Genomic DNA, 22,373 nt, shown 5'->3' with positions numbered 1-22,373 from the left:
TCTGATTGATTATTTAAATAAAAGACTTCCCTCATTCCACAACACTATCCTTTTTCCAATATGAATAATAATAATAAAATAATAATAATATTAAAGTATTGGTATGCAGACATGAATCAAGGTATGACAACAAAACAGGTGAAACTGCATACAATAATAAGATCATACAGTGTACATTCCTACCTCAAAATTCTGGCACCCTTGGGACCAGGCCACTGCCAGACCACAGAATATTCTGGATTCTAGAAATCGCCCCTCAAAGAGCCTATACATGCAGTCCCCGGTTAACGGCGGGCTCGGTTACTAGCGATTCGGTTTTATGGCACTTGTCTAGCGACGAAAATCGGCAATTTTCGGAGCCAAAAATTGCCGATTTCCGCTTATCAGCACTGATAATTGGGTATTGGCGCCGATACATACCTAATAGAGGCACCGATAACCAAAAGTCGGCGCCAATAACCCCCGAAAATCGCCGATTTTTGGTTATCATCACACCCTCAGAAACGGAACCCCGCCGATAACCGAGGGTGTGATGATAACTGAAAATCAGCGATTTCGGCAATTTTCGGGGGTATCGGTGCCAAAAAGCGCCGATTTTCGGTTATCGGCACCTCTGTTAGGTATGTATCGGCGCAGATAAGCGGAAATCGGGGGTTTTTGGCACCGAAAATTGCCAACTTTCATTGCTAGACAAGCCCCATAAAACCGGATCGCTGTTAACCGAGCCCACCGTTAACTGGGGACTGCCTGTATGTAAACAATCTAGCCAGCTCATTCCACATATATAGTGCTGTTATCAAAAGTAGAACAAAATTACAATCACTGTTATTCATTAAGTTAGTTCCTCAGCAAAATTCTGGCATGATAAATAAGCATCTCTGGAAATGCTTACACCTTTGCTACGTTGGAGCTTAACCTCTTTACAAGTACAATTTGACTTCTGATCTCCCCCACCCTTCAGTGTTTTTCAGCACTTCAAACTTTTCTGGCTTTCGTTTTCAGCAAAAACCTAAAACTCTGCTGCTCTTGTTTCTTTAAACCTGCGAGTGTGTGTGTGATGTAGAGAGAGAGAGAGAGAGAGAGAGAGAGAGAGAGAGAGAGAGAGAGAGAGAGAGAGAGAGAGAGAGAGAGAGAGAGAGAGAGAGAGAGAGAGACTATTGGCCCAGTAGGTTGTTACACCAACAGATATCCATTTGCATAAGTCAAACAATACTGTTGTATTAACAATAATAATTCTACTAAAACTGTTGCTTTACGTACTGTATGCAATTATATTTCATGCACTATTGCCATTATAATATAATTTCTGAACATGGCAAACATATGCCATTTGCATTCTGCTAATGTTTACATTCTTAAAACCATCAGCTGACTGCAATTATCCACATCATCACAGCCATTAGTTGCTAAGTGAAATGCATTCCAGATTTTCATTTTATAAGTAAATTATCAAAGCAGAGTTTAAAAATGCAACTTAGTTTATTTATAAATGCAGCAAATTAAATGATGTAAAGCCGTGATTTCACCAGTGTTGGATGTTGCTTTTGTATCTTCCCAAACTTTTCGCTACCCGCACATTATCCATTTCTTTTGCCACAGCTACAACCGTAAATTTTGTGGCATACTTTCTCAACACTTTCCTCTCCATTGTGTGAAGGATGAAGAAAGATTTATTTTCTTCTAATTTATGGAAGTCACTGTTGAAAATTAGCAAATTTTTAACAAGTTGACAACTGTAGCACAACCCTTAACCCTTTGTGAACGGCCTACATCAGTCGACTTCTATTTATAGCTTTGGGGTTATTTACAGGTTATGTCCCCTGATGATCAATATTTCGCACCATACAGTTTGAACGAATTTTGTAGGAAAAATGTTCAAATCACTTCAATGAGCCACAAATGACTCATGGCAACTCTTACAGCAACTCTAATAGTGAGTCAGTACAGGAGTCTGCCTTGAGATTTCATGGGAAATGTGCTGACACTCCCCATCCCAGGATGTCTCGTAAATATTTTACCATAAATATATTCAGAATTTGTTACTGATTTTAGTTCTTATCTGGTATGAAATTGTGAGAACTGTAATTATAATTTTACAAAAAAAAAAAAAAAGAAAAAACATTTATAACTTGATAAAATTAGCATACTTTTTATGACTGTCTTGGTGAAGAGGTCCCACACAGTGTTGGAAACATTCACTTCCAACTTCCTGTGGAGGGTACACAAAATTTTTTAGAATTTTTTTTATACCATGTGCAAATGCATATCTTCCTCTTACTATTGATTTTTTTTTTTTTATAAATTGGCCAACCGTAAATTTAGCCCAGTCTAGGAGTGTGCTTAATATATGTTTAGCCCATCCTGTACCAGTTAATAATCATGTGTTAAGTTATGGTACCTGATACTGGTAAATGGCTGTTTCTTGATTCAAAAACGTCCCGGATCACGGGAGTTCCCAGACCATGGAATGCCAGATTTTCGAGATCGGACTATAGTAACACTAGAATGATCTGTATTGCTTAGCAGACAGGAGGGAAAACAAAGTGCCTGAACCAAAGAGATGTTACAAATAACCTCTAACATTGCATACATTGCAGCAAGAAAGCAACCAAAGGCAATGCCACTCTACAGGAGCAGTTATATTTATATTATCAGAATTTGGATCATGTATGGTCATTTACATCACATCATATTTATTTAAAGACACTTCAATGTGTTTGGGAAATGGCAATGCTAAAGTACCAGTAAAAATGATATTCACTATGATTAACAACTACCTGTTTCTTCCTAATAGCAGTGTTCAGTTGCAATATTTGATTTGAATGCCCATGTAGCTTAGTAGGTAAAAAAGGGATTTTGACAAAGGAAAAATCTATTTCTGAGTGAGGCCCCGTGTCACCCGGTGAAATTCCATTCTTACTTGAATTTCTAGGTATAAATATTGCTAAATATACCAGAGAAAAAAGCTTACAGGAATGCTGGCGTTACTACCCCCAGATCGAGCACCTTCGATGAAGATGTCGGTATAACCAAGGGTGAGCGAAGGAATCACAACCACAGAGCCACACTCGATAGACATCCCCATGTCAATATCCCCGAGAAGAGTGAGGGGCCGTACCAGCGCCCACGCTCCCCAGCCCGCCACGCGGCGACTCCAGCGCCATCTGAACTCATTCCAGACTAGCACCATCCCCAGGCTTGGCATGAGCCAGCAGGGGGGGCGAACCTGAACCTCAAAATATTCTAGGGGGGGTCACCGGGTGACACGGGGCCTCACTCAGAAATAGATTTTTCCTTTGTCAAAATCCCTTTTCTGAGCTCGGCCCCATGTCACCCGGTGAAATAGTATCAGAGAATCATGCCAAGACTGCAAAGCTGCAACAAAATACAAAAGGTAACTGGAAAGAGACACATGCTATGGAAAAATAGATTTAATAAGAATATCTCAACAATGAAAATCGGGCTTAACTATAAGTAAATACTGGTGGCACATTACACCTCACATCAAAGATTATCATGAAATAACAAACTTAACCTAGGAACAAGGTAGAAATACAAACATGTAGTACAATAGGGGAAAATAAAAGGCCCCTACAAATCAATAGAATAACCAGTAATTACAAACTTAAACCTAAAGGCAATGAGATACAATTGAAAGATGAAAATATATAAGGTACGTGAAGCAAAATAAAAACCGCTTCAGTACCTCTGACTAAATCTAAATCCGCAACATATCAAATTCCAAAACACAAGACAAGCAATAATCAGATAAACCAATATCGAGTATGAGGAGCAAGGCAGCGAGGCATGAACGATCCAGAAAGGCAGGCAATGAAATAAATGAGGCAGGCGGGCGGGGGGGAAAGGAAAGGGATAAGGATAATTAAGGTGGGGAGATGACACTTCCCACAGCCACTGTAGAAAATTTAAGAGCTTCGAGTGATTTTAAATAGTGGCGTTTAAACACTAGAGGTGATTTCCATCCTGTATATTTGGAAAGTTCGGCAAAATCCATATTATAAAAATAATTGGTGGAGGTAGCTACTGCTCGGATATCATGAACCTTTGGAACTGAACCGGGTTAGCTTGTTTAATAAAATACAGAATTTGTTGTCTTATAGCATTCAACAAAAGAGTACCGCCTTTTTCCCTGATGAAAAGAGGACCCGACTTAAACTGTGGAGTTCTTTGTAGGTAAGACTTTAAGGTAAATACTGGACACACAATGACTGGTCCTGAGGAAGAGGCACCACCTTCCAGGGGACCACCTGTCCTGAGGGTCTTCATTCTTAGCTAAGAACGTATGATCAGGGGAAAGGAGGACTTCTCCGGATGGAAGGAAATTAACATGATCATCACCTCTAGTGAGGGCCGATAGCTCTGAAATTCTGGCACCTGAAGCTAAGCTAATCAGAAACAAGGTTTTCCTTAACAGATCCAAGTATGAGCATAGAGAATTATCAATGTCAGTGGCTAATTTCAAAACATCGTTGAGGAACCAGGTAACGGAAGCAGGGCGAGTTACTGGTCTCAAACGGGCACATGCTCTGGGGATGGAGGAGAAGTATGAATCTGTAAGGTCAATATTAAAACCGTACAAAAATACCTTCTTTAAGGCTGATTTAGCTGTAGTAATAGTGGCCGGAGCAAGGCCTTTTTCAAACAATGACCTAAAGAAAGTAACTGCTAAGTTGGTTGTCATAGTTTGAGCTCCAGATGCCTTTAGAAAGGACACCAATTTTTTGACTGTCGAATCGTATTGTCTGAGAGTAGAATCTCTCTTGTCTGATTCTAAAAACAGAGTGTTGACGGGGTCAATGTTTGCTCCCTTCTTTGCAGCAAACTTTATAAAGTCCATAAAACCAGTGCATTCTGAATTCTTAAGGAAGCTGACACAGTCTTTGTTTGTACAACTTGGGTCAGTCTGGGTTTGGGTATCTGATGACACCGCAACTTGAGTTCCTGTAATAGAGGGAACCAATTGCTCTTTGGCCAATAGGGGGCTACTAGAGCTAATTGGCCGTTGAATGACCTGAGTTTGTGTATTACTTTTAACAACATGTTTATCGGAGGAAACAGATATATCCTCTCCCAACAATTCCAATCTATGGACATCGCATCTGTGGCGAAAGCCTGGGGGTCCAGGTTGGGAGCCACGTAACAGGGAAGCTTGTGATTGCTTTCCTTGGCGAACAGGTCCACTTGGAGGCCCAGAACCCGGCGGCAAATCCACTTGAAGGAGTCCCCGTCCAGAGACCACTCCGTCTCCAACGGAGTAGTCCTGGACAGGGAGTCCGCCACCACGTTCCATACCCCCGCTAGGTGGGTGGCTGACAGATGCCAGCCGTGCTTGTTCGCCAAGGAGAAGATAGCTACCATCACCTGGTTTACGCGACCTGATTTGGAGCCGCCCCTGTTGATGCAATGAACCACCACGGCGCTGTCCAGCACAAGCCTGATGTGAATCCGGCTGGCGGGCGAAGTTTCTTGAGTGTTAGAAACACTGCCATAGCTTCCAAGGTGTTTATATGAAACTGTTGGAACATTGTGGACCACATTCCTTGAACTTTTGTTTTGGTGAGTACCCTCCCCAACCGCTTAATGAAGCGTCCGTGTGGATTACCAACGCCGGAGGGGGTAATTGAAGTGGAACCGACCCGACAGGCCACTGACTGTGGACCATGGCCGAGTCTTGTTTTCAGGATTCGCGGGATTGAAGAGATCCTGTCTCTGAGCCTGACATTGGCTCGTCTCCGCCATACTCTGTTTATATCTTTTAGTTTCGCTTTCAAAAGCAGGTCCGTCACTGAGGCGAATTGAAGGGAGCCGAGAATCCTCTCTTGAGACCGGCGGGATGCTGTTTTGTCCCTCAGAAATTTCCTGGTAGCGGCGGCAATCTCCTTCCGCTTGGGTGGCGGGAGGGACAACCTGTACGAAGTCAGGTCCCATTGGAGGCCTAGCCACTGAAACCGGGATTCCGGAGTCAGGCGGGACTTCTCCCTGTTCAGCTGAAAACCTAACGACTCTAGAAACTTAATCACTATCGCCGTAGCCTTCCGGCACTCCAAGACTGTCGGAGCCCAGATTATCCAATCGTCCAGGTAAGCCGCCAGGGAGATTCCCCGGGACCGTAGTTGCTGGACGACTGTTTCCGCCAGTTTCGTAAAAATTCTGGGGGCTACATTGAGTCCGAAAGGCATGACTCTGAAGGAGTAGGCTTGTTTCCCGAGTTTGAAACCCAGGAAGGGAGAGAAGTTCCGAGGAACCGGGACGTGATAGTAAGCGTCTGAAAGATCGATAGAGGTGGTGACGGCTCCACACGGAAGTAGAGTCCGTACCTGAGCTACCGTAAGCATGCGAAACTTGTCGCATCTTATATAGCGATTTAGACGTGATAGATCTAGAATCACTCTTTGTTGGCCGGAATCTTTCTTTGGGACTGTGAACAACCTGCCTTGAAATTTGAGGTGCCTTACTTTCTTTATTGCTCTCTTGTTGAGAAGCTCTGTTACAAAGTCCTGTAGAGTTTTGGAGGGGGGTTGGTAAAACCTGGTCAAAGGAGGGGGATCCTTGATCCAGCTCCAACCCAGACCTTTGGACACAATGCTGTGTGCCCAAGGGCTGAAGGTCCACTGGTCCTTGAACCAGTAGAGGCGACCACCTACCTGATTGGTTTCAGTGGGAGGAAGAGGGCTTGCTTCCTCTATCACAGCCTGATCGTCCTCGAGAGGCGGACCCAGGCCTACCTCTGTATGGGGCGCGACCCCTGCCTCCCCTTGCACTTCGATTAAGGCCGTGAAAGACGCCACGGCCCTCATAGGAGGAGTTGTACACTGGAGAAGAGACGTACGATGGTGCAGCAAGAGGTTGGGCTGGTTGAACCAGCACGTATTGGTGGGGTTGAGCCTTGGAGGTGGAGGGTTGGCCTACTGCCGAGACTGGGACAGCTTGAACTACTGTCTGGGGATGAGGCCTCCTTCTCCTGAAGCGTTTCCCCGACTTAGCCTGGGAACCACCAGCTTCGGGAGTTTTCCGTTTGAAGGCGGAAATACCCCATCTCGCTCGCAGACTCTGATTAGCCCTAGTAGCTTCGCCCAGGACCCTCGAGACTTCATCCTCTGGGAAGAGGTTAGTCCCCCAGATGGAGCTCTTCATGAGCTTATTAGGCTCATGGCGAATGGTGGCATCCGCGAAAATGAATTTGCAGCACTCCAACTTAGCCACCATGAAGTCATACAGGTCTGACTGAAAACCTGCCAGCAGGGATTTAGCCAGAACCTGGAAGAGTTGTTCGTCTGCGCATGAGACGGCCACCGCCTCAGACAGACACAAGGAATTTAGAGACCGGCTCAGTCTCGTCCTTGCCTCGAACTCCGTCTTCAGGAGAGCTTCTGGGAGTTTGGGAAGCTGCTCACTGAATTGTGAGGACGCACAAGAGGCCTCTAGTTTACCCACCGTGAAAGTAGATGGGGCGTCCCTCCAGAACTCCTCACCCACCGGGAACACCAGGGATGTGGAGTCTGTCTCCCTGAGCTGAGGCAAAGGTTTGCCTTCAAAGCAGGCCTGAGCAGTTGCCAAAGCAACTTTATTCATGCAGGGAGTGGGTAACTTGTCATCCAAGGAGAACATAGTATAGTTCCCTTGAACGGAGTGAGCCAGTATTATCTGCTTGCCACTCAGTGAGAGTGCGAAGCAGAGCCGATTGTGCCTGGTCCCTAGGGAAGATCACCGTCTCCTTAGGGACCTTATCAGAACGTACCCAGGCTTCCTCCGTCAGCCTAACGAAGCCTGGATAGGGGGGCAAGAGGTCAGGAGGGAAGAACTCCAGCTCCTCCAGACGTCTTGTGCCCAAACCCTCGATTGTCAGGGTATCCTCATGGCGAATGGCACGTAAGGCAAAACGCCACGGGTTTCCAACGTCAAAAGGAGGGAGGGAAGCAGTATCAGGGATCTGATAACTGGGTCCGGCACCGCCGGAGCGAGCCATATCAGCAATCAGATTCTCCTGACTTTGCAACCTGTCCGCAAGCTTCGAAAGCTTGGAATCGACCTCCGACGAGAACCTAGCTAAGAGCATCCCGGCGAACGCCTCAGGGTCAAAGGGAGGCTGGCGAGGAGGGCTGGGTCTAGCCGCCCTCTTACTCGCTCCTTTGCCCGAGGTTCCAGCTTTACTCCCGGAGGCCAAAGGTGCGGAGACCTTTGCCTTCGACAGGGGAAAGGGGGATGCCTTCCGGGAAGACGAGGACTTGAAGCCCTTCGCCTTCCATTTAAGTCTTCAACTTGGGGACAGTAGATGGAGCACTGTCCTCAAGATGGAAGACTTGGAAAAGCCCTGAAAGGAAGAGGTTGATGAAGAAGGGGAATAAAAAAGGGCGCCCGCCCCCACTACCTCACTTACCTCACCACCTACCTGATCCTGCTCAGTACTCATGGGCTCTAAGTCCAGGTCCAGAGCGGCGACGTCTTCGGAAACCTCCGCGTAGAGGGTCTCTTCTACAAGTGGCTGGGTCACGACCCAGATCTGCTCAATGATGGGGGCGGCCACTTCCGTTGGTACGGCCGCAGCGATCCGGGCTCCGGGGTAGAGAAGGTCTCTCCACTTCTCGTCGAGGACGTATGGCTTCCCCGACGGAACATTCCTCCCAAACCCAGCCACCCAAGCGTGGAGGGACTCAAGAGCCTCTTTTTTCGAGGACTCGTCCGCCTGAAAAAAAGGGGGGTGAGTCAAAGGGAGGCTAAGAAATACCTAAATAAATTACAAAATATCGCAAAACATTGCAATATGGAAGGCAGAATTAACATGCGGGTGGAAAGCAAATAGCTTACCGACTCGTCCTGGGTGCACCCGCAAAGAGCAAAGCACACCTCGCAGCCCTCCGGGTGCCACACGATCAGATCATCCAGTCGGACCGCACAACCAGCATGGGTCCGACACACCACATGGCCATAGGGTTGCTGAAGAGTGGCGGAACACCCGGGCTCCTCACAGCGAACAGTCTGTAAGTGAAAACAGTAAATGAGCTTACCTTTCTAAGAAACATAATCTAAGTAGGCAAGGGTATTTCAGTAAACCTCGTCAGAGACGGGCCTACTAAAAAGTAACTTAATTTAAGGTAAGCTGGGTATAAACCCCCCCGACTGCCGGAGTAAACCGGCGGAACGAGGGGGCCGAATCGACGGGACCTTCACCGCGAGGAATGCCGGGAACAGAACGGCGAAACCAGGGGTGAAATCACCGGACTCTATGACCATCATAAATAATAATAATAATAAATAAATTTCCACTCAACGGTGGGGTGAACCGCCGGGAAATTCAAACTAATAAGCATCTATCGGCGGGGTAAACCGCCGGGTCATAAATAAACACACACTAGTCCCCAGGCGGGATGAGCCGCCGGAGAAACAAAACACAATAAGATGGTAACATAATTGGTTAACAAGACAATATAAATCTACGTTCCCCGGAGTCCGGAACCACCCACACCGGAGATCTCAGGACCTTATCGAAGAGAACCAAAGAAGGGTGAGGCTGCCAAACACCACGATCCACCGGGGCAGATGAATGCGCCAGTCAACCCAACTAAAGTATCTCGAACGCCGGAGCGAACAAAGAACAAGGTCGAGAAGAAAACCCTGAGATGTTCGAGAACCTGCTCGATCGAAGGAGAGCGGGTGAACGAAACATTGAGCCCAGCTACGAGTCACCTGGAACCAGCTCTGGGAGGGAGCGAATCCCTCAACCAGAAAGATTCACTATACGGGGTGAGAGTCGGACACCGACATCACCCACAAGAGAAGATGACGAGAAGCTGAACCCAAAACAGGGTAGGGGAGGGGGGTGGAAGTGGACAGGGAAGGTAGTAGGCCAGAGCAGAGGCGAACAGGAGACTGGGGAGAAACTCACCCGCTCAACTGCATGGTACCTAAAATCATGGCCTACACCTAGGGGAAGAATGACCAAGACCTTTGTATTCTCACCTAAAAACATAGACGTAGCCTATGAAAAAAGGGAGGGGGAAGAGAAGGGAAAGGAGAGAAAAGGGAACAATGTAGCCTATGAAAAAAGGGAGGGGGAAGAGAAGGGAAAGGAGAGAAAAGGGAACAATGTAGCCTATGAAAAAAGGGAGGGGGAAGAGAAGGGAAAGGAGAGAAAAGGGAACAACAGGGAGAGAATTTCCGAGTCGAAGACCCACCAGAGCCAAACGTAAGGGAGGAATAACGCTCGTGGAGGAGAAATACCCACAGAAGAGCTCAACCCCTTCGTAAAGAAGAGGGAGGAGAATGGGGACTCACTCCACACCCAAACAACGGACAGGAAGGCACGACAACATAAATCCCTCAACCTGCTGACCCAAACCTCTCACTAACCTAACTCAAGGGAAGGGAGAAGGAGGTCAAGGAATAATAAAAGCCTAACGTACACTAGGCTGTGACAAAATAACCAAATAAATCACTAAGTGTGTGTGAAATAAACAAAATAAATTAAAAATAAAAATATAAAAATATACCGTGTTTGGTGCGTAGCCTAACCAAAGGAAGCGACAGGATGAGCCTGACGTCCCCACGGAATAGGAAAATGCAGAGGTAGCATGATGTCGAGCATCAGCCAAAAAATAATGAATATAAATATAATCATTAACTAAAATGTCCAAGAGGAAACATCCCAGTGAGAAAACTAAGCGGGAACAAACGGGAACCCGATGCGGGAACCTTAAGGAATGGATCAAAACATTATCGTTATAATGAAACCAAACAATCCCACCTAGAAAACCACCAGGATGAGACCTATGGGGAAGCAAAAGGCATGAGCCGACCAGGAAAAACCCAAACAGAACAAGCCGAGTGGGTAAACCTCGCGGACAACATGGCTGGCTGGGGGACGCCGAAGCGTCATAACAAAGCCACGAATAATAACAATTACGGGCTAAGACAGCCAACAAACTATAAGACAACCCCAGAAGAAGATGGTACTTAACTTGGACATGGTGAAGCTGCTCGACGCCATGGCAAAAATACAAAATAAGCCGAAAAAAAACACAGGCTAACCAAACACCATAGCGCAAAAATCAAGTGCTAGAAATGGAATGAATTCAGATGGCGCTGGAGTCGGAGTGTGGAGGGGCTGGGGAGCGTGGGCGCTGGTACGGCCCCTCACTCTTCTCGGGGATATTGACATGGGGATGTCTATTGAGTGTGGCTCTGTGGTTGTGATTCCTTCGCTCACCCTTGGTTATACCAACATCTTCATCGAAGGTGCTCGATCTGGGGGTAATAACTCCAGCATTCCTGTAAGCTTTTTTCTCTGGTATATTTAGCAATACAGTATTTATACCTAGAAATTCAAGTAAGAATGGAATTTCACCGGGTGACACGGGGCCGAGCTCAGAAATGTGTTGTATTTGGGGCAAGGCAGTATGACCAACGAGGATCTTCATGGCCGCAATGAAAAATCCTAACATTATACTAAGGAAAATGCATAGAGGCATTGAAAAATATAAGCTGAATACAAACTGCCTTCAAAAAGTAAATAATCAGTAAAATAATTCATATTTTTAAAGATGAGATACACAAGCATTGTGCCATCAACACTACATGGTAAGCAGATTGCATTACCCATGTACTTGGAAAGTCACGAGGGAGCAGAATGCTGAAGAGTTGGAAGCATGTGATCCAGACCTTCACACCACTTCCATTATGCACACAACTGAGGGGAAGCAACCTCCTCCTTGATACTCCAGAAGCAGTCAAGGTAGGAACTTGACAACACAATGTCCTTCTAAGGCCATTACTTAACATAAAAGGTTTCAGGTAGCTTTCTTTACACACTACAAGATTCTCCCTCTTTCTCCATTGCATTCATATAGCATGATGATTTTTTATTTTCTAATTTTAGATTTTGATTACTGCAAATGTTTATTTTCCATGGTTGCTGTAATAACACATGTGCTTGGATGTGGAAGTTTGTGTAAATGACTTTAAGTGCTTTACAGTACTGATACACCAAGTGATAGAGATTTTACAATCAGACAAATTTATTGTAATCAATGTGCAGTTCTTTACCTGACAAGTAAACTGAATTGTGAAACTATGTTTAATAAATCAAAATAGTTATCATTAAAACATTCAATTGGTATACATCAATGGAAACACCACCCAACATCTTTTTTGGCTAATTTGCATGTTTCACTTTTCATAATCTGTATTGAATACAATCAACACATTGTGATTAACGTTACAGTATAACCCATCCTTAAAGAAGCTAGCTAACCATCAGTAAAAATCAAAATAAAAACCTTTACCAGCGCCATGAAACAAGCTGTCATGTTCTCAAAGGTACTGTATTAAATATTCTAACATTTTGAGACATAGATGCTTTTTCACAATTTCAAGAAGATTTTGACAATAAAGCACTTGCATGCCATGTAATAGAGTAAGACCAAGAATGCTGAAATAGAAAAAATTTTGCATAGCACTGAAGCATCTTATCAAAATGAATGAATGTGAAGAAAAAAAATTAGATAAATATGAAAAGCAAACACTTTAGAATTCAGGAAAACTGAAGCTACTTACTGCTGGACTCTGCAGGCTTCACACATAAGAATTGCCCTCCTCAAATTACGATTTGATTTTTCAGAAATTCTCTTAGCTAATTCTGGAGGTAAAGACACGCTTTCCTTCTTGCATATAACCTGTAATAAAGAATGTTAAAGTCCTGAACTGGTCAAAACACTATGACTGTTCACATGGTGAATCATGTACCTCAGATAAGATAACTACTTAAATTTGGCTGTAACTTCTAGCAAATACCTAAATTCACGCAATACAACATTACTAATTATCGATTCATATACAAAAATATGAAACCTTGGATATTGGATGAGACCTGGGATACAATATATAATAGACAAAAGCAAAATATATGTGTGAAAATTTTAGGAGATGAAGAATGCAATGTAGAACTTGGTGAGTACGACACATCTAGATAGAACACTTGAACAAGGATGAAGAGATCATCTGGAATGGAATGGAACGGAATATGAGGTTTAGGCTAAAGGCCAAGTACTGGGACCAATGAAGTCAGTCATTCAGCGCTGTGATGAATGAACATGATTTTAAAACAAATAAAAAACAACTTAAAGTGGAACACACACACACACACAAACACATTTACACAGGGTTCATATGTACAATAAAAATTTTTATAAATGATATAAAACAGAAAACCTTATATAAAATTTTATAAATTTGTACCTTTTAAAAACTTCATAAATAATATTTATATAATGACATAAATCAGAAAACTTATATAAAATTGTAAAAATCTGTATCTTTTAAAAACTTCATTAAACTTAAAATACTGCTATTGTCTAAAATTTCACAAAGGTTTTGCCTAGCATGTGATGTCTACGGCGGGTATGAAGATAAAATTCACAATCCACAAGCACTGCCAGACCAGCATGACAGTGGACACATACAGGTGGATTATTTTTCTCCAATAAAAATCTCAGTCAAGAATGTGTGGCCAATTCTAAGGTGAGAGAGGCATGTGTTTCGTAGCCTCTATTTATGTTGTTAGATGAAGCCCAAGGCTGGATATTTGCTCAAATTTTCTTGTACTTTCTTGTATTTTATTTAGGAGTGAGGGAGAGGTTCACTTCTCTTGCCACACTTTTCTTATTTGTTGACGTATGACAGGATTCATGTCACTATGAGGTAGTACTTTCCTATAGCTGATTGCACTTTCTACAGATGCCTTCTTTGCTTTTTTATTGGCAGCTGCATTTCCAGCAATGCCAACGTGAGCTGGTATCCAACAAAACTGAATTACCCTGGACTTGGAGGCTAGGCAAAATAACAGTTTTTTCTATTGTACTTACAACAGGACTACAAAAATATTCATGTGCTTTATGGTAGATAAACTAAAAGAATCCTGATATATAGTAAAATTACGACTCTCTATAGTTTTTTCTAAAGTCGTCATCTCAGCAGTGAAGATGGATGGATAGTCCAAAATTTTCCCAGAACACATTACACCTTTGCTAACGATGGCACATGCTTCACCATTTGTAGATTTGGAAGCATCAGTGAATATTTTAACAAAATTTTTTATGTATCTAATTATGATCTAGAAATCTGGCTTTTATTTCATCAGAAAGATTCTTCTTGTTTGAAGCTTTGGTAAATACTTTAGGCCCTGGAGTCATCCAAGGTGGAAAATCACAATATCTAAATGGTTCTATTTTGTTCAATTAATGATTTATCCTGAACCTCTTCTAAAATTCTAATTTGCAGGGGTTTAGGTAAACTAGGCTTATTAAATTTATCTTTATTACGCTGAGTTGGAATTTTGAATGTTGGGTTGCTTTCGATACCACTCTTCAACCGAGTAATGTACTTCAAACCCAACTCTCGCCTCAGATCTAATGGGAGCAAATCTGTGTCAACACAGATGCTCTCAACTGGGGATGTCCTAAAAGTACCAAAACAGATACATAGGCCTGTATTGTGAAGCAGTGTATGTCCAATTCATTTAATTTGGTTTTACATGCCGAGGAATGTATTTGGCAACCATGACCCAGCTTTGACCAGCATTAAGTCATAGAGCTTAAGCAAAGAATTTCTATCTGCACACCAATTATAGCTGGAAACCACTTTCATAAAATTAATTGATTTTTTTACTTTAACTGTGAGAGAGTCAATATGACTGGACCAAGTTAACTTGGAGTCAAAAGTCATGCCCAAAAAGTTTCAAAGTAAGAGGGATGTCTTTCCTTCGACTTAGGGTGAACTGAACAGCCACAGTTTTAGAAACAGAAAATCTGAAGCAGGTTATTATCTGCCCAATCTGTTACAGCATTTATAGAATTTTGTAAAAGTTGGTATGTATCAGAGGAGTCATATTTGGTTACTTGAATGGCTAGGTCATCTACATACAATGAGCACTTTACTGGCTCTTGAATGACCTCTGGTATGCTACTAATAGCAATGACATAACATGTAACACTCAATACTGTACGCTTCCTTGACGAACTTCTCCTCTTGAATGTATGAACTATAAGTTCTGTTACTGACTTTTACCTTAATGTATCTTTCTGATAAGAAGTTTTTTATAAATCTTACCATGTTACCCTTAATCCCCATTTTAATCAGTTGCTTGATAACTCCATAGCACCAAGTGGTATCATAAGCCTTCTGTAAGTAAAAGAAAATCCCAAAAGCTTGGCACTTTTCAGCAAAACCCTGCTGAATTTTATTTGACAATAACAGAAAAGGGTTGAGTGTAGACTTACTCTTCATGAATCCAAACTGAAAAGGTGACAGGCATTTATTTGATTCAAGATATCAGACCTATCAAGTATTTATCATTTTCTCCATTGACTTGCATACACAACTGGTAAGGGCAACAGGTGCGTAACTACAGTAAACCCCTTGTATTCACCCCCCGCGAATAACTAAAATCCGCGAATACTTAAAACCCCTCTAAAAACACTTAGAACTGCCTATTTTGATAGTTTAAACACACAAAAAAACTCTGAAAATGCTTATAACAGTATTTTAAGTTTTATCACAAAAAGTGCATTTAGTCATGAAAATGATATGAAAATACAGTAATTAGTGAATATTTCTCAGTGAAAAATACCGTGAATGGGCAAATTTTCCACGAATACTGGGTAGACACGTTCCACAGAGAAATCTGCGAATAGTAAGACAGCGAATAAGGGGGTTTACTATACTGTATATGGATCTGTCGGATCTTTCTTGATTTGACAATAGGTATAATTAAGGAGATTTTCCAACTCTTTGGAAGGATGCCCATTTCCCAGATCTTGTTCATGATCATCAGTAGGAAGCCTGTGGCATCTTCATGAAATTACTTCAACATCTCGTACAGAATTGTGCCCTAACCTGGAGATGTATGTTCGGTAGAAGTCAACGCATCTCCTAGTTCTCTTAGTAAGAATTTTGCATTATACACTTCATTGTTATTACTTCCAAGATCCAACCCAACTTGACAGTTCCTTATATTCTGGAAATTAATTGTTTGGGCTGGAAACTTCAGCAAAAAGATTGCCAACGTGTTTGGCAACTTCTTGAGGATTGGTAGTACGGGAATTATTAATTATTAATGTTGGAATGGGAGTTGGAATATATTTCCCTGATAATTTTATTATATTTTTCCATACAATTCTGGGTGTTTCTGAATCGATACCATTTATATAATAAAGCCATGATTCTCTCTTTACTTTTCTGAAAGGAGATCCACTTTTCTTATATTTTCTAAAACATTTTCTAGTGATTTTCCAAAGGCTACTACAAGTTTTATTCCACCATGGGACTCCTGTCTATGGAGCTGATCTGAAGAGGTTGGAATAAAGCCTCAAGCACTTTTTAGCACCTCACCTGTGAAATAATGGTACGCATCGATGCGAGACTCAAAAGAATCAAAGGGTTCAATAAGACTGATGCCTTTTTGGTATTCTCACCAATATGCTGCTTTCACCTTCCACTTCAGTAAATCTTGGGTTGGAGAATTTTTAATATACTTCAAATTATTGGGGTAATGATCAATTCTAATTAAGAATTCATTTACTGACCAAGTATAACCAATTAAAATAGAAGTTGAGCATATTACTTAGGTCTATAGCTGAAGATGATCCAGTATGAATATTGTGGAAGGCCACTGACCCATCATTAAAGAGACCTAAATCATTGTTGGTGATAATCTCATCAATTATCCTACCCTCTTCATCTAAAAGATTTCCACCCCATTGTGGATTATGCAAGTTAAAATCACACAATAAAAAGAAAGGAGGTGGGAGCTGTTGTATTAATCTAAAATCTTAAGTTTTGTAAATCTACATCTCGGTGGAAGGTATGGAGAGCAGACTGTTACTGCTTCTCTAATATAACTTTAATAGCCACAGCCTGTAAATTAGTATTTAGAATAACTGATTAATGTTCTAATGGTTTATTTACAATTACTGCAGTTCCACCATGTCCATGATTGCCTGGAGAAGTATGAATAGTATAATTTAGTCCAGGGTTGCAGATTTCATCTCCCAATTTTGTTTCTTGGAGGTGAACAATGCCTGGATTGTGACCATACATTAAAACTTTCAGCTCATTTGCTCGAGTTCACAGATCTTTACAGTTCCATTGCAGAATGTTAAAGCTGAAATTTATTATTCATTAATGTTTGAATTCCCAGTCTTTTCTACTTTAGACTGAGAACTAATTTTAGTTAACTGACCACTACGCTGTTCTCCCTTGATAATGCAACAGTTAAGAGAGAGAGAGATCTTCTATATCGGATGCTTGTTTATTGCTCACAGCATCATCCATAGGTATATTTTTTGAAACTGGAGAAGTTTCATCTGGGATATCTTCTAGACTACTAGAATTTAAATTTTGACAAGACTTGGAAAGAGCAATTTTCTTTTATGGATGTGGGTTTGATAAAGTTGTAAAGGAATCAAGTGTTATAAATTTATTTGATACCGCTATCTCACTGCTCTCAATATATGTAGGTCTGATTTTCTTATGTCTCGGTGGGCTTATAAATCCATAGCCTGTTTTATTTTTTAAAGGTTTATGTTTTGTGGGTAGACCTTTTGTTTCAATGTGAGTAGATCCTATATCTTTGCTTTTTCTGGAACCTGGCATTGAAGTATTATCTTGACTCATTGTCACATCTAAATTTTTCTTGGCTATATCAGAATATCCTGAATGCTAGAAGCAATACCCACAGATTGGGTGATTTTTAAGTTGGAATTCTAGGGAAGATTTGCAGCAGCAGCTTTCTGAGCAACTGATGAAAATGTCCGCAGAAGGTCTTTATGAACCCTCCTCAGATGCTGTCTGACAGCGCCAAAACTTGTGTGTTCATTTTCTACCATTTCAAGTATGTCCTGATTAAATTTATATAAATGACACTGTTTCCAGTTGGGAGAATGAGCGCCTTGACAGTCAAAGCAGAAGCCACTTTTCTTGCATTCTATACTTATATCAGAGCCCTTTGTTGGCCGACTCGGTAGAGCTTCAGACTGTCATTCGATGGGCCGGAGTTCAATTCCCGCGGCCGGCTGATGAAGAGTTAGAGGAATTTATTTCTGGTGATAGAAATTCATTTCTCGCTATAATGTGGTTCGGATTCCACAATAAGCTGTAGGTCCCGTTGCTAAGTAACCAAATGGTTCTTAGCCACGTAAAATAAGTCTAATCCTTTGGGCCAGCCCTAGGAGAGCTGTTAATCAGCTCAGTGGTCTGGTAAAACTAAGCTATACTTACTTATTTTTATACTTATATCATGAATGCCAGAACAAATATAGTATTTGGCATCATTATTACAGTTTGCACTGACATGACCATGCTCAAAGCACTTATGGAACCGAGTTGGATGCTGTCCAAATTTTTTCACTGATAGGTTAATACGGCTAATCTTTACATAGCTGGAGATATGCTGAATTGAAAATTAGCTGAATGGCATTATTTGTGCCTTTCAATTTCTTTACAGCTGTTTATCTTTAGGGCATCTATCTAAGATCTATTTTTCATTAAAATCATAAAAGTCTCTACTGTACACAACACCCCACTACAGAACTATGGGTTTTATGGGGAGTTACTGACTAGACCATATCTTTATCATCCACCTGGAATTTGGAAAGAAGTCTTCCTTGGCTCTGATGTACTGCCTTAACCAAAAGGTTCTTACCATATCTTTTGATATTACTCTCATGAATGCCACCTACTTTCCCTTCAAGGTTCCCAGTTTATAATTAATGTTGCTTTTTCCTTCTTTATAATATGGAACATGCCAAATAGGGGTTTTCATATGTCTAATGATGTTTGTGTCTCTTTATGATAATGATTTTTTGGGATGAAATCTTCCTCACTCTCATCAAAATTTCTTATAACAACAGCTTAACTTTTCCCCTAATTTCAAATAATTTTGATGCTTTCAAAGCTTAAACGGCTTTTTTGCGCAAAACACTTCCTCATATGTAAAGTATGCATCAAAAGATTCATCAGAGTTAAGCTTTAATCTGATTCTTAATATTAAATCAAAAAGTAGTCATACACAGTCTTGAAATTGTTGTTTTCATCAATGCCTGGGCAGTACAGGACTTTCATGTTATCGTTTACAACACCAAGAGAATTTTTCTCTTGGTGTCTACTATGTAGCAGAGTATCACCTGAGCCAGACAAAACATCACCTGGGGAAGATGCAAGGATCATCAACAAAGAGGTTGATGAGTGGTCTGTCATCATATTCTCACCAGGGGTCATCATCAAAAACAATACAGCAGGACGATCTGGAAGAACTGGAGGATTAGGAGGTGATTCTGTAATGTCATCTAGAGTGCTTTTATTTCTTTTAGTCATTACCATGGCTGTATTTGGTTGAGGAGAGCTTTTATTGTACATGAAAAATTATACTATGTTCTCCCAATGCCTTAGGAGGCAAGAGGAGAGTTCCCACAGGACCATGAATATCCAGAATATCATCATTTACACATGCAAAACCTTAGAAATGAGCTATGATGGACTTTGACAACCTGGTCATTTGTCTCTACAGTTTGTCCCACCAAGAATGGGGCCAGCACAGTCACCCTGCATGTGCACTGGAAGTGGTGAAAAAAAGTTGGCAACCCACATCACACATCCACTAGCCAGCAAGCTTGCAACCCTTGTGGTAAGTAGGGACCTTGCGGTATATCTCACAACTGGGATGGCTTCATATGCGATGCTAAAGAGGCATGAAGCTACCAAACCTCTAGGAAGCCAAAGAAAAAGTTACAAAGTGTAGATTAGCACAGACAATAAAGAAGAAAGGGATAGGAGGTCCACTTAGTTGTAGTGTGGGAGGTCACCTACCTATTACTTATACTAAATCGATGTGTCATATTCAAACAGCCTCTACCGTAATCAGTTCCATGAAAAGATCATCATCAATGGAAGAAGAGGGAAGCAGGAAAATTTATGAGGAGGAGGGAGTAAAAGGGGAAGGTTTCCCAACGTTTTGTTGAATCCACAGCAGAGAGAGTATTCATAAAGGAACATACACTCCCCAATGGCAATGCAGTCCCGGTTTACGATGGGGTTTTGTTTTTACTCTGCATCGTAAACTGAAAAGTTGTCAAGAATTTGAAAACCCTCTTTTAATGCTTTGGGTGGGTTGGGTTTTTCATACAAAACCTACAAACTTAGCGTTGGAACGTCATAAGAAACCGGGACTGGTATTTGGGTAAACAGACTGATGCTGTTGACAAAGAAATGAATTCAGGGGGTGGTATTGGTGTCAAGGTGTCCCACAGTACTATGAATGAAACACTGCTAGTTGAAAAGAGGAATGCACCTATCAAAAGGAAACGTGGGTTAATAGTACGTAATAACAACTGAAGAAAGACAATGCTGGAAAGGATGTCTCTGAGGCCATTAATATGGTATATAGGATGGATATTTGACTGATACATCATAAGCTAATGAAACCTAAATAAGCTACAAATGAATTCGCATTTTTCAAGTCATATTAACTATAAAAAAACTTTGATGAAAAACACCAGGTTATGATGAAGCCACTGCAAAAATGAGCTAAAACTGAAATAACACATCATATACTAACCATACAGCTTTGCAGAATATGGAACAAGGAAACAAAGACTGATGTTTGGAAATTGGAAATCATAGCAAAAGTACTTAAAGAAAAGTGACCTGACTGAATGAAGTAACTATAGATACACTGCACTTGGTTGTAAAGAATATATTAAGTATGTAATATGTTAACCCTTAAACGCCGACTGGACAAATCATACGTCGACTAAAAATTGTCTGTTGGGTGCCAATTGACGTATAAATCACGTCGACTACAAAAAATTTCAACCTTCGATCAACTTTGACTCGACCGAAATGGTCGAAAAATGCAATTGTAAGCTAAAACTCTTACATTCTAGTAATATTCAATCATTTACCTTCATTTTGCAACAAATTGGAAGTCTCTAGCACAATATTTCGATTTATGGTGAATTTTGAAAAAAAACTTTTCCTTACGTCCTTGTTGGTTACTCGGACGAAAATTTCAGAAATTCTTTCGTCATTTTGTCGTAATTTTTGCACTGTTTTATATTAGCCGTTACATAAAGTTTTATATATGAAAATGTGCACAATTTCATGTAAAATACAGCAAAATACAACCCAAGGTTATAGCTTTTATCAGTTTGGAAATATTTTTATACAAATCACGATAACTGCCAAAATTTCAACCTTCAGTCAACTTTGACTCGACCGAAATGGTAAAAAATGCAATTGTAAGCTAAAAATCTTACATTCTCGTAATATTCAATCATTTACCTTCATTTTCCAACAAATTGGAAGTCTCTAGCACAATATTTCAATTTATGGTGAATTTTTGAAAAAAACTTTTTCCTTACGTCCGCGCCAGAAATTCTTTCGTCACGTTGTCGTAATATTTGCACCGTTTTATATTAGTCGTTACATAAAGTTTTATATATGGGAATGTGCGCAGTTTCATGTAGAATGCAACAGAAAATAACTCATGGTTGTAGCTTTTATCAGTTTTGAAATATTTTCATATAAATCACGATAACTGCCAAAATTTCAACTTCGTTCAACTTTAACTCGACCGAAATGGTCAAAAAACGCAATTATAAGCTAAAACTCTTACATTCTAGTAATATTCAATCATGTACCTTCATTTTGCAACAAACTGGAAGTCTCTAGCGCAATATTTCGATTTATGGTGAATTTCTGAAAAAAACTTTTTTCCTTACATCTGCACGTAACTCTGCCGAACATCTCAGAAATTCTTTTGTCACGTTGTCATAATGTTTGCATCGTTTTACATTAGTCATTACGTAAACTTTTATATATGAAAATGCGCAATTTCATGTAGAATACAACAGAAAATAACTCAGGGTTGTAGCTTTTATCAGTCTCGAAATATTTTCATATAAATGACGATAACTGCCAAAATTTCAACCTTCGGTCAACTTTAACTCGATGAAATGGTCGAAAATGCAATTGTAAGCTAAAACTCTTACATTCTAGTAATATTCAATCATTTACCTTCATTTTGCAACAAATTGGAAGTCTCTAGCACAATATTTCGATTTATGGTGAATTTTTGAAAAAACTTTTTTACGCCCACGCTGTAACTCGGCCGAAAATTTCAGAAATTCTTTTCATTATTTTGTCGTAATTTTTGCACTGTTTTATATTAGCCGTTACATAAAGTTTTATATATGAAAATGTGCGCAATTTCATGTAAAATACAGCAAAATAAACCCATGGTTATAGCTTTTATCAGTTTGGAAATATTTTCATATAAAGCACGATAACTGCCAAAATTTCAACCT

General features: G+C 40.9%; 1 protein-coding gene across 2 annotated transcripts in view; it reads right to left on the bottom strand.

Annotated features, from left to right (window-relative positions):
• RfC38 (replication factor C subunit RfC38) overlaps window positions 1–22,373 on the bottom strand; it is a 230,369-nt gene that overhangs the window by 56,425 nt on the left and 151,571 nt on the right. For both annotated transcript variants that reach the window (XM_067134414.1, XM_067134415.1), the window contains exon 5: window positions 12,571–12,689. In XM_067134414.1, the coding sequence (XP_066990515.1) occupies window positions 12,571–12,689 (119 nt within the window). The remainder of the gene's footprint in view (window positions 1–12,570; window positions 12,690–22,373) is intronic.

This window comes from Macrobrachium rosenbergii, chromosome 36 (assembly GCF_040412425.1).
Source record: "Macrobrachium rosenbergii isolate ZJJX-2024 chromosome 36, ASM4041242v1, whole genome shotgun sequence".
In the NCBI taxonomy this organism is placed as follows: Eukaryota; Metazoa; Arthropoda; class Malacostraca; order Decapoda; family Palaemonidae; genus Macrobrachium; species Macrobrachium rosenbergii.
Note: the sequence above shows the minus strand (reverse complement) of the source record. Positions and strands in the feature narration are given on the sequence as shown.